Consider the following 12,967-nt stretch of genomic DNA (forward strand, 5'->3'; position numbering starts at 1 on the left):
TATTACCGTCTGTGACTTTAAATCATTTACACTTTGAGTCTATCTGTAGACTAAATTTCCTGTACCCTTATGTATATTTTTGAGGAGGTCTGTAATGCTTTCAGATGTGTAGGTGCTTCTGTAAATTTACATGTGCAGCATATTATTTGTGTAAAGTTTATTGCTAAAAATGGAAAGATGAAAACTGTAATGTGTAAAAACATTAGCAGATGTTTTCAATAAAGCATCAAAATCTTTCTGAGTGATGTTCCTGTAGAGGTCCTCTTGGGCTAATTTAGCGGGATGGCATCCATCTGACAGATTCGTCGATACTGGAAGGAGCAGGGAACGTCGTACCAGTTTGTGATTCTGGGTGTCCACCACCGCACAGTCCTCTCCAGCTTCCCCAGCGGACGCGTTGTTATCCGGCTCAGACTTCAGTGTGTTCCAAAATCTTTACAACGCAGATGGAAGAAGATTAACATTACTTTCATTAATATTCTGCTGAAGTGGCATTTCACCTGCTAAGTTTGTGCACTGTTTTAACAGTTGTCTTGGAAGATGCATTACTTTTAAGTAATTCTTTATTCTTCAAGAGCCATCACCAGCTAAAGGACCTGTTTATTTACCGGATGGTTCCTTGTGCTTGTGCACATTTCTAGTTGTGACTATAGTTAGTTTGAAGGATGGAGGAACTGATGCAAAACATGCCTACACCTACATACTAGTTGATGAATTGCTGTGAAGTTTTGCAAAAAACAAAAAAAAAAAAAAAAAAGATCAAATTGACTTGTCCTCCAGCGCAACCATCAGGTTTTCAGGGAACTGCCGTAAAGGTTATTTAATAAATGTTTGTGCTTTGTACTTTTCATCATGTCTAATATGGTGATGTTCTCATGAAAACAGTGGTAGTTTTCTTCTTCGAACAGTTTTCTCATGGAAAAATGTCATGACGTAATGAGACATGCAATTATATTAAAACATCTATAAATCTAAACACCGTCTGTTGGAGGGAATTCATTTCACATACACCATAGGCTAGTCCAGAGACTTTAGCAACCTCTTCAGCATTATTAGTAATATGACACCTATAAAAATAAAAACACCCCACATTACTTAAACCAGTAATTATGTACTTGGTGCCAAGAAACCTTTGCTGTGTACAAAAGCCCGATTAACAGGCTGAAAATGCTCTTTAAGGACTTGGCGAGCTCTGTGAACCCATCTGGGTTGATTTTAATCGAAGCTGATCCTCAACTCTGCCTCGATCACCGTTTTCTCAAAAGAAGTACATTTATTGTTAAGTCTTTAGTGAACATGCATGAACCAAAACTCTGTGTAGGTGTCAAACTGTATGTTTCCTTTACAGCATATGAAACCTAAATAAAAGATGATGGCAATGTTACAGAAACACCCAGGCCTTCATTTTAAGTCTCTAAAGCATTCAGTGTGTAGGCAGGCAGGTGCTGCAGCTCCATGCAACAATGTTTGTCGTTAAACCAACGATAGGTTACTCGATGATTATTCAGACTAGCGTGTTCATTTATACATGTTTGCTTTAGGATTGTAAAGAAATGTCGTGTTTGTCATTTGTCATAATAATATAAATATTTGTTTAAAATTGTTTAACTAAGTAAATATGATTAAAGAGCAAAATGGTCAGAATTAGCATCAGCATTTTCATTTTGTTTTATAAACTGAAAATTAATAATTCATATTTTCAGCAATCGTTTTATCTTCATTTTTTGCGCAATCTGCACTACCAAACAGACTCTAATGTGATCCGTATATCTATCTAGAAGTGGCCAAAGGAGTCATTTAACTGACATAAACAACAATCACACAATTTTTTTTTTTACTGTTTCCCAACTGCTTCTCTACCAACCATAGACTGTATATAAAAAATGGACACAGCCAGCATGGTGTCACCCACTGGTTTGCAAAGTCCTGCCATGAAACCTTGAGTTTAGCAATGACGATGAGCGACCCAAGGAGCACTGCAGCTCTTAAGGCAGCAGCGTATCAATCAGTAACTAGGCCTGAGCTAAACCACACTCTGGTTTGACACAGGCCTAATCCTCATTTTGACTACAATCTGATGTTATATTACAAAATGCATAATTTTGTGTTAAAATAACTATCAATTGAAACAATAAGGCATCAGGAAAGTGTTCATGAGTGATTTCTTTATTGACTTCCATACAGTCTGACTTCTTTCTGCATCTATATGAGGTGCCCCCTGCTGGCCATTTGAGAGAATGCAAGTTCCTGCATCCATGAGACAAAGCCTGTGTGGTCTTCACAGTAGGTGCAGACATCGCACTCGAGTTACAGTGAGGAAAAACTCATAAGTGAAACCCCAAAACTTTTTAGGGTTTTTTACACGAAAGCTATAGCAGCTGAATTAACCTGTTTTAACAAAGCATCAGATGGACATTTTTAAACTAATAGCTTTTACATATTTTTAAATGTCCACAAGCTTCAACATCACACAATCCACAGTGAGAACTATTTGTCTCTCTAACTGATGATCATTTGTAAACTGTATCTGTTAACAACCATCAGAAATGCTTTTTACTTTATTTTTTTACTTTATTTTTTTTTGTTAGATCACCCACTTTTTGTATGATGATACCATCCTGAGAAGACCATTGAAATTTGAATCAATCAATTCATACTTACGAAACTTGAAGCGTTGAGTTGTCCACCCATTTCCAGTCTCCTCTGTTCTCAATGTCACTCAGCCCAAGCCAGTAGAATGGGTTAAATGTCCCAATCGTCCTGGCTTCTTTTTCAAGAGCGTCCTAAAAATAGGTACAGTCAAATTCTTTAGCACTTGTGAATTCCAAAGAAATAGATTTGAAACTTTTAAAGTACAAAGAAACTCTCACATACTCTTCTTTGGTGGTCAGGATGGCGAGATGTCCGCCTATATCCTTACATTTGAGCGTACTGTTAAGCCAACCGTCGGTATCGTTGCTGAGGAAAAAGCAGTGATCCCCTATGTGAACCCACCCGTCAGGACACTCTGTGCAGTTGATCGCTGTAGGGTGACACGGGGACAGACAAATATACAAGTTAAACATTTATAGAAAGGTGCAGAACAAGAAACAAGCACTGAATTATCATTCATCTGCTGAACATTTGGTACCTGGAGCTGAACAGTTGTGTGCCAGGTCGGAGTATTGGTTACACATGTGTCTGAAGCGGTCCTTCAAAGACTCTAGTTTCAGCTTTAGAAAGGTCAGCTCTCCCTCTGTGTTGTTTGCGTCCTGAGCAGATTCAGCACTAGCAAACAGGCCGAGCACAACGCAGAGGATGGCGAGGCCTTTAATGCCCAAGGTGGCTGATGACAGACAGCAGACTCAGCATTAGCACACATGCAAACAGATCCGGACATACGAATATCTGGAGCTGCATCGGGGCTTCTTACCTTTCTTTTGGATAAGATGCATGTCAGCTGTCAGCTTGCAGGATATCGCAGTCTTTGGTGTCCTCTCTGTGCCCTTTTGATCTTTTATATAGCAGTTTGTGTGTCAAAGAGAAGGGAAAAGTACAGCTTGCACAAATCTTCCAGACAGATTGGACTCTTCATGGCTATCAAACCATGTAAACTCAGATGGTGCAATCTCTTGTAGCCAAACTTGTAATAACCTGCCATGTTGGATTGCACAAACAAACATTTGATGATGGGGAGCTGGCATGTAGGTTCAGTATTATTTACCAAAAACATGAGCAAAGTTCTCTTTCTGTCCCCAACTTTTTTAAAACTGGCAAAAATGGAGGACTGACTATGACTCAGCATTTACCAGCACTGCAAGTGTGTGTGTGTGCTGGTAAACATGTGCGTGTGTCCTTAAGGTTATTTGTATTCTCTCCATAAGCAGAACAGCTGTAACAATATCACCTCTTCACCACACACACACCAGATGCCCACTCTGTTCTTCCAGCACACTGTCAACATTTTTTCTGGTACATGTCCAAGTTATTTTTTTTCCTGGCACCTTATTCCCACAGACATTGTCAGCTCTTGTGCTTCATGAGGTTTTGTTATTCAAACCAAACTAATTAAAACAGAGAGGAGGGGTGTTTCATGTTTGTGTCTTATTCAGTGACTGCTGTGCTGAAATTTGTGGTTGCACATGACCAGAAATTCTTCTCTTCTGACTTCCTGTACTTTTCTCGCTGAGCCACAGCTTGGCTCTTCTTTTTTAAAACACGCTGTTCCCGCCTGCTTTCCCATCACAACCTTGTCACAGCTCCAGTTCTAGTTCTTGTTGCTTTAATTAATGTCAGGAGGAGTTCAAGTACACACTGTATTTTTTCGGATCCTGTTAAAGAACACGTTCCCCCATTCTGACTCATCCGTAACGAATTTCCAGAATCGGTGGCTCAATCCAAACAGAGCCGAGGAAACTTCTGGGATTGCGCAAGATGGGGCTTGATGGCACAAGATGTCCCACCAATGAGAAGCACACGGTGCCAAAAATGTGAGGAAAGAGCCTCCCTGTTTGGCTTAACAAATTCTCCTTTTTTACAAAACAGATGACACAGAAAAGCTTGAGTTATCTCGTGGAGGGCAAAGAGTAGTGTTGTGCAGTTCTCTGAGCAAATATATTTAACACTGCAACGTTCTTTGATTCAGGGGGACGTGCCTCAATAATTCAACCAGCAGGGACAAATTTAATTTTAAGGAGAAATATTGTTTCTCCAGACAAAAGATACCAAAACCTTTAGGGACCTGAAGAGGTAGCATATAGAAGGACAAAGTGGGGAAGAGGGTTGAGAAGGAAACTACAGACATGGAGCAGAGAGAAAACTACAGCAGCCTGCACGAGTTCACAGAGGAGCCCAGACCGGGAGCGAACAGGCTCGTCCCACAATACAGCGACGGTAATTTGTGTGAACAAACAGATGCGTGAGAGCCAGAGGTGGACTTGAGTACATTTACTTAATTGCTAAACTCAGCTATGATTTACATGGTACTAGACTACTATTTTGTACCCATGTTTTATACTGGATGCAGAATAAAATATGGATACAAAGTACTTACCGCCTGTATTTCACTTGACTTTATTAATGCTACTTTTTTATATATTATAGCAGAGTTTTTGTTACAAATGAATTCATATAAGTTGCTCATTACAGCTGCTGTGTGGTAAAGTTATTGTGTAGCTAGTGCTACCTTATTTTAGATTTTGCTGTTTTAACCTCCTGAGGCCCGAGCTATGTGTGATTAGCTGCTCCTGATAGTCTAGTCTAATAATGAAGCTTTACCCCAGATTATAAACTTGTTACTTTGCTACAAAGTTTTCTTATGCCTTGTTTTTTTAAATAGTATTTTCTCACAAGGGGATAGTGCCTTTATTTTTATTTTATTTTTTTCTTATTTTGCAGCATAAGACAATAAATTTAACATTGCTTAACAAAGCATGAAAAAACTGAGCACATTGAAATTTAAGGTGCAGAACAGCCATAAATGTGATGTCCTCACATGAGGTCGAAGGATCTCAGGAGGTTAAGACTATTTAAACACGTATCCATTGAATGTAGTAGTAAAAACAATGAAATATTAAGAAACACAGTTGGAATCAGTTTTTTTTAGGTGAGCTTACTTTCACAGCTATCATGAGCAGAAGTCCATGTGATGTTGGAAAGAACTTGAACTATCTTTAATTTAGTGCTGCAGTTTTAACGTATCTAAATTTCACTTGAATGCTCGTGTCTATGCTTTCCTGGCAGCTCAGGGACTCCATGCTTCAAACAGCAGGATCCAGGGTTCAAAGCTTGGTGCTGCCTTTCTGTGTGGATTGTGCATCTTCAGCTCATGTTGCTAGGTTATTCCTTCTTATCTTAGTTCAAATTACTCTCATCAAATTCATTTAAACTTTAATTTCCTCTTTATATTAAACAGAGTTGGTCTACAATCTTACTTTGCAGATGAATGTTTTTTACAAACACATCGTCTCATAAAGGAAGTGGCTGCAGATTATGCTTTAAGTCCAACTGTCTTATAGAATCACAGCCAAAAATGTTGGCAGTGGTACAAATTTCTTGTTGCTGCTTCAGCTTTATTTAAACTGGTGTGTGTGTGTGCGTGCGTGTGTGTGTGTGTGTGTGTGTGTGTGTGTGTGTGTGTGTGTGTGTGTGTGTGTGTGTGTGTGTGTGTGTGTGTGTGTGTGTGTGTGTGTGTGTGTTTATGATCTAGCAAAGAAACAATCAAACACATTTCATACATTTCATGGGGAATGTTGATCTGTCTTCTTTGTATCTTCTGCAGTGTGTTTAATATCAGCTGCCAGGACAAATCCAGAAGCTCTTTGTAATTAACATATTTGCTTCTGATCATAATAATACAGGAATGCTGAGAGCCACCACCATAAAAACTGGGGCGTCAAAGCACCCTGCCAAAACTTGTGGCCATGACTGTAATCTCTAAGGATAAAATTGATGCACAACTTTCAGTATCTGAAACTCTGTATTTTAGTGTTAGTGTACATATGTGACAGCATGAGGCAGAGAGTATCCACTGGCTTGCTATCTTTGGGGATTTGAAAATATAATGAAGCTAAACTCTGGTCAAACGGTTCTGCCCCACAATTTCCTTTAAAGTCTGCTCTCGCTGCTACACCAGAGGAATTAAAGTGGTGAATTGACAGCTTGCATGCTGTGGACTGTTTTGTGTCTAATCAGGCTCCCAGGGACTGAAGCAAGGCGTCAAGTGTTTGAGGAGTAAGACTTCTCTCCTGATACTTATTGGCTTTTTGGCCTCCATCTGTGGCAACATCGTACTCGCTGTGCTCTGTAAGTATAAATACTGTCTCAGAACCTCGTGCCCCCTCCTGTGTGTGCTGTACTTTGGGTCCAGTGCAAAAGACTTTGGTACTTAAAATAAAAAGCTTAGTAACTAAAAGTCCATATTTATCAGTTTTTCTTCATAAAGAGTGTGTAGGAAAGAGGGAAAAAAATCAATATTTGCTACAAGCAACTACCATCAGTTCCCCTGCATATGTACACAGCTTCGAAGTATTTAGGATGTATATGTTGGAGCTCATCTCAGTTCATCAGTGGATTTATTTTCAGTATCTTCTGTCTCTTCATGAAATCCCAGACTGACTCCACCATGTTGGGATCAGGCCTCTTTAGGGGGGAAACTCATTGCTCTTGCTGTCATTAAAGATAGTCATTTATGACTCTGGCTCTATGTTTGGAGTCATTTTTGTGCTGCAGTCTGAATTTAGTACCAACCTGATGTCTCCCTCAGGTATTGGTTGATAGAAAATGAAACATTTGAAGTGCCTAAAACTTTTGCACTGTGCTCTACATCTGCCTGTCTATGTCTGTGTCTTTGGGTCTCTATCCCACGCTGATTATTCTCTCTTTATTTCAGCTCAGTGGGCTTTTGGACACCTAGAATTGGCAATAAAAAAGATAAAGCACTCTCTCCAGTCCAGTGAGGGTCATGTAATAGAAAAAGCACAAAAGTCCATAATTGTGAAATATTTCTCCTGCAGGGCCAAGAGTCTCTGGCAGCTCAGCCTGATAATGTGCTTGTGAGGACACTCTTTCATTTAAAACAAACACCACTGGGGCCGTACGTGCTTGATCTATTGCCACGCATGCACATACACACTCGTTCAGACGCACACTCCCAAGCTATCGAGTACAATTTTCAGATCCGAAAATGATGACTGGGATGTCTTGCAGCAAGAGGAGGGAAAAAAAAGAAATACTTCCTATGACAACAGGATCTCTAACATATTTTAAGACTTTCGAAAGAGAGAGTGCTTTAATTCCATTTCATGACTCTGTAGAGCAAGTCTGCCTAAGTAAAACAAATTAAATGTAATGTAATGGTATATACAGTAGCTGCAGATTAAATCACAACTGCCGTATGAAAAGTTAACACATTTCATTTCACAAACATCTGCAGCATATGCATTTGTAGAAAGGTTTTTTGTGACGTCATGCAAGCCACATTTTACCACAGCAGCACCTGCACCTGTGTTTTGAGAGGGCTTTCCAGGAAAGGATCACATGTCATTAGTGGTAAAAGGTCCAACTCGTTTTTCTAGCACATATTAACTCTGATGTGATTTACTAACCACAGTTCAGCTTACAGTAAATCAAGATAAACATGCTGAAAATAACTTTGAATCAGTTCAGCTGTTGCAAGCACCTTGGCTTTCACTTCCCTGACACATGACCAGTTGCGACACTTCTTCAGGGTAACATGTTGATTGGGCCTGAAGGATGTCACCACTTCTTATGGTACTTCTTAATGACAGTGAGGTAACTATAGTAACCATTATCTCTATTTATGTCATTAGATGAATATATTTTTTAAACGTTTCAGTACTCAAATGGGAAGTGGCAACATAAAAGAGAGCAGACACACAAATGGAAAAATATGTGGCAATGAAACCAGATTGCAAATGATAATTTCTTCTGGCCGCAAGGGATCTCATGTAAACACGATCATTCCAGCCAGGGCAGCAATGAAACCATACAGAGTCACAGACTGTAAAGAGAAGGCTTATATGCTTCAAGAGGGAGCGGTTTATTGGCAAATGAGAAACCACAACAGTATAAAAACTGCATTTGTTTATATTCAGTCTTATATTCAGTCCAACACGAGAATACTGGATGGATTTATCCGGTGATCGACCCCGAGATATTGGCTGTGTTGATTGAAATGTCTTCACTGTCTCATATAATTTTGCACATGCATCCGTGTTCTTTTCATCAATATCATCGCTGAGTCAACAATTAGATTTTCCTCATAATGTTCCTATCAACCTGCTAATTTCCAAACATTAGTGTGCGAGCACTCTGATAGCTGTTAGCAAAGCATGCCAGCGGATGCTCCACCAAACGATCACATTTGCTGTGGATTGCTTTGCTGATCGGTCCATCACTTTTTTCCAGACTGATCTTCCCAAGTATCACATGAATTGCCATAAAATTTGGTACATACACTCATCAGAAATTTAGGTACACCTTGCCACTGCTGGGTCGGATACCCTTTTGTCTTCACGGCTGCCCTAATTCTGGATGTGCTGGAAACATTCATCAGAGATTTTGACCCATATTGACATGATAGCCTCACATCAACATTGATGTGCAACATCTCAGTAGTGCTCTGTGTGGAGCACTACAGAGGCCATTTGAGTCCAGGAAAATCATTGTTATGTTTAAGAAACCAGCTTGTGATGATTTGAGCTTTGTGACATGGCGCTGCTGAAAGCGGGATAAGGCGCCATGATCTTTTGACTTAACAACCAAAGTCAAAAGGTCACTGCAGTAACTTAAATCATGCACATATTTCTTCCCCATTCTGATTTTCAGTTTAAACTTCAGCAAGTTTTCTTGACCATGTCACATTGCCTAAATGCAGTGAGTGAGTTGCTGCCACATGATTGGCTGATTCGATGTTTAAATTAGCATTTAGCTGAACACGTATACCTATTGTGGCCTATCTATCTATCTATCTCTCTCTCTCTCTCTCTCAGTGATTAGTAGGCCGGTGCCAACAGCCCCACTGGAGTCTTCCTCCTCTTCAGCTCTGGGTTTGAAATCGATGCAGAGGCGTTACATCCAGCTGTGTGAAGACTACACTGCCCTGGGACAGGGCTGTTCAAAGACAGGTGGCAGGAAGTCGTTCAAACAAATGAACACAGTCTTCATTTCCTGCTGTCTTTGATTTCCCTTTCCACTCATCCCTTTATCTTGCTCTTTCTCATTAACAGTTAAGCAGTGCAGGGAGTGTCCTGAAGGTTGGCTTCACATCGGGAATCAGTGTTACTATTTCAGCAATGACAGGCTGGACTGGGTGAGGAGCAGAGACAGCTGTGAAGAAATGGGCAGCCATCTCACCATACTGCACACCATAGAACAGCATGTATGCAAATTAATGTGTTTTGTGTGCGTGTGCTTGTGTGTGTGAGTGTGTTGAACCCTGCTGACCAGCACAGGTGTTGCTCATTCCCCTAAGTGTGTGGGTTACAGCATGCTGTTGGCGAAGGAGTGGATGTGGGTGGAAGGAGCGATGACACTCATATATCTTTGCGAGGCAAGGTTATTTTATCTGCTGAAGTTAAGAGGACCACTGGATTTTTCGGTGATAACATTAATGATGCCTTCCTTCTATTCAAGTGTCACAGTTAACATGGTCAGTGTGGCAGTTAGCTGAGTCATGCACAATACCAGGATGCTGCAATAGGAGCAAAAAAATAAAACTCAGCCCACATTCAACATAATTTGTTAAAAAACAGTAACTAAGCCACACACAAATAATGCAGTCAATTGTTTAAACTCCACAGTGTGAGTAATATTTATGTGATTTCATGATTTCATTTGTGTGATTTCATGTGATCACCATCTTGGTCTTTTGGAACCAGATAAGACCACATTAGCCAACTAGCTGAGTGACTAAGTTACAAAAAAAGAAAAGAAGAGAGCAAAATCTCCTCTTGTCCAGTTATTGTGAAAGGGGAATTGGTTAAATAGGCCAAAAACCTTTTTATATCAGGTCTTTAAAATGCTCATTTCATTGCTGATGTTCACTGATTTGACTTTTTTAGGGCGTCAGCCTCAAGTGGCGACTGGCTGAGTGGAGCCCCAGAAGTTAACGCCTAGTTACAATGCTAATTTAAGAAAATAAACATACACAGGTGATCCGAACAGACCATGTTCGACTATCGTTTTGGCTTTGTTGCACCACATCACAGTGTAAACTGAGTTAATTTGTCAAGAAAGACTCTGGGACATGTCACAAAAAAGAAAGGCATGGATGTAAATAATAAGATTTATGATGGCTAAAGTCCATTTATCACCTTCAGGTTCCATTTCCTGGCATTCTTGCATCATGACTGATGGTTTGCCGGACACAACAGAGACACTGTTAGTCTTATATGCTGTTAGATTTGCTGTTGTGCTTCTAGCTATGTGGGTTTGGTTTACTGCATTAACTGGAGATCATTCTCCAATAGTGCAATATTAAGAGAATGTATTTTGAGCTTTCGACCTTGCGGGTGTACGTTTTGCAACATAAATTTTACATCAACAGTTTTCAAGGAGCACAGCTTCTAAGTTACGGTTAAGGTTGAGTTTAGATTTTAGGTGTAAGAAAGGACTCTGAGTCATGTATGTGTGTTCATTTTCTCCAGGATGCTCTGGAAAAGGAAGCTAAGAGAATTGGTGGATTTTATTACCACTACTGGATCGGCCTGTCTGACATAGAGACTGAAGGAGAGTGGAAATGGGTGGACAACACGACACTCGAACACAAGTAACAAAATTTAATGCATGCATTTATTTTCTTTTTTAAACTTTTATTTTCGATTATGACACCAATCAATCTGTCCAGGAACAACCTATATAAATTCAAATGGCAAACTCTGCCCACACTTATATCAAAGCCTCAGGTATATCAAACATTTCATCATCAATAAATCAGGTTGCTGGCCAAGGTGAACTTGTTTTTATCATTTGTCAGACATGTTTAGTTGTTATTTATAGCTCACCAATCTATCACACTTTCTGCTCTCTCCCTCTGTCACAGATACTGGGATCAAGCGAGCTCAGAGCCAGATAACCACCACACAGGAGGGGAACACGGAGAGGACTGTGCCACCTTAGACAGCCACTCCAAGACATGGTTTGATGTTCCTTGTGATCACATTTATAAACGAATCTGCCAGATGGATGCCATTCAGCTCAACTGAATCCCTACACCACTAAAAATGATGCAGACCTGCGAAGGCTGGATATGCAAGACGTGAAAATGAATGGGGGCATGTTTGGGATTACTGAAAATAGATGTCGGCACTAAAATAAGCACAGTTTTGCTTTTTTGTTTTTGGGGTTTTTTTGTAAGCTCACGGTTGCTGAAAAGCTGCACATTATGTTGAGAAAGCTTGTTGGAGATTAAGCTGTTCGCTGAAAGATATCATTTGCTTAGTGGTGCACTGATTGTACACAAGGACGTGAATATTTTTTAAAAAATGTGAGACCATGACATCAGGTGGCAATTTTTGACTTTACAATGAACTCGTGTAGTTTCAGAGTTGCACGGTCTGCTGGGAAATGAGCATGAATGTTGTCACTGTGTCACATTTTTTTAATCTGTCTGCTGTTGAGGGCTGCAAAATGGTTTAGAAACAGCACTGTAGGGTTTGTTGGGTGCCAAGCAGCGGATGTCCTATTTTGACCTTATCTTAGAAATCCACCTTACCTTATCACACAAAACCCATATGACAGCCCGTAAAACCCTGTGAAAAAAAAAAAAGTTAGGGAGGTGATTTGATTCTGTTGATCGAGTTTTGTGCGTACACAGAAGTTGCGTTTTTTTAAAACTGAGGATTTCAATTGAATTTCAGTCGAAAATGGCTGCAAAACAGGAAATGAGATAATATCTCGGCAATTCTTTGTGTAAACATGGTCAAGTGTTTCGACTTACATCTGAAACATCTGGTGGATATGGTGTGTGTGTGTGTGTGTGTGTGTGTGTGTGTGTGTGTGTGTGTGTGTGTGTGTGTGTGTGTGTGTGTGTGTGTGTGTGTGTGTGTGTGTGTGTGTGTTGCTCTGCTGAACTGGCCCTTCATATCTGCTGTCAGCTAAAGTATAATTTCTTAGTATTTTCCCTTTAAGATGAACCATGTTGCTTGTCTGGAGTATTCTATATTTGTATGTATGTACACTTGTAAATCAATAAACTATGTTTTATCATCTACCTTTTTGCTTTCTGTCTATTCCATGCTGCTTGCAGACAAATGAACAAATAAAAAAGATATAACAGTTTACAAACCTTTTTTTTATTGTTTAAAGCTAAATTACTGACCTCTTGTTAAATGTTATGGCCTTCGTGTAGATATGAGTTTGCGGACCTCTTACAGACTTTACATTCTTTGTTTATTTTTGATACATTTGTCGACTATTACACAAGAATTGGAGTATTATGAGTTGCAAGAATGTCATATACAAGGCC

At 39.8% G+C, this 12,967-nt stretch overlaps 1 protein-coding gene and 1 pseudogene across 2 annotated transcripts; one reads left to right on the plus strand and one right to left on the minus strand.

Annotated features, from left to right (window-relative positions):
* Positions 1 to 215: 215 nt before the first annotated feature.
* LOC146659317 (perlucin-like protein) lies at positions 216 to 3,609 on the minus strand (annotated as a pseudogene). Its single transcript, XR_014913790.1, has 5 exons — positions 3,413 to 3,609; positions 3,131 to 3,325; positions 2,871 to 3,022; positions 2,662 to 2,783; positions 216 to 433 (listed from the first exon to the last, which is right to left on the minus strand). The product of XR_014913790.1 is annotated as a perlucin-like protein (transcript).
* Positions 3,610 to 4,473: 864 nt separating this feature from the next.
* On the plus strand, positions 4,474 to 12,752 carry LOC146659318 (C-type lectin domain family 4 member E-like). The gene is made up of 6 exons (XM_085423305.1): positions 4,474 to 4,872; positions 6,673 to 6,783; positions 9,492 to 9,626; positions 9,729 to 9,880; positions 11,148 to 11,269; positions 11,543 to 12,752. Exons 1-6 carry the CDS (start codon positions 4,782 to 4,784, stop codon positions 11,703 to 11,705), a joined length of 774 nt encoding a protein of 257 aa, XP_085279431.1. The 5' UTR covers positions 4,474 to 4,781; the 3' UTR covers positions 11,706 to 12,752.
* Positions 12,753 to 12,967: the final 215 nt, after the last annotated feature.

Source organism: Rhamphochromis longiceps, linkage group LG11 (genome assembly GCF_057381845.1).
Source record: "Rhamphochromis longiceps isolate RC_006_pf linkage group LG11, R_longiceps_female_GT1.1, whole genome shotgun sequence".
Lineage (NCBI taxonomy): Eukaryota > Metazoa > Chordata > Actinopteri > Cichliformes > Cichlidae > Rhamphochromis > Rhamphochromis longiceps.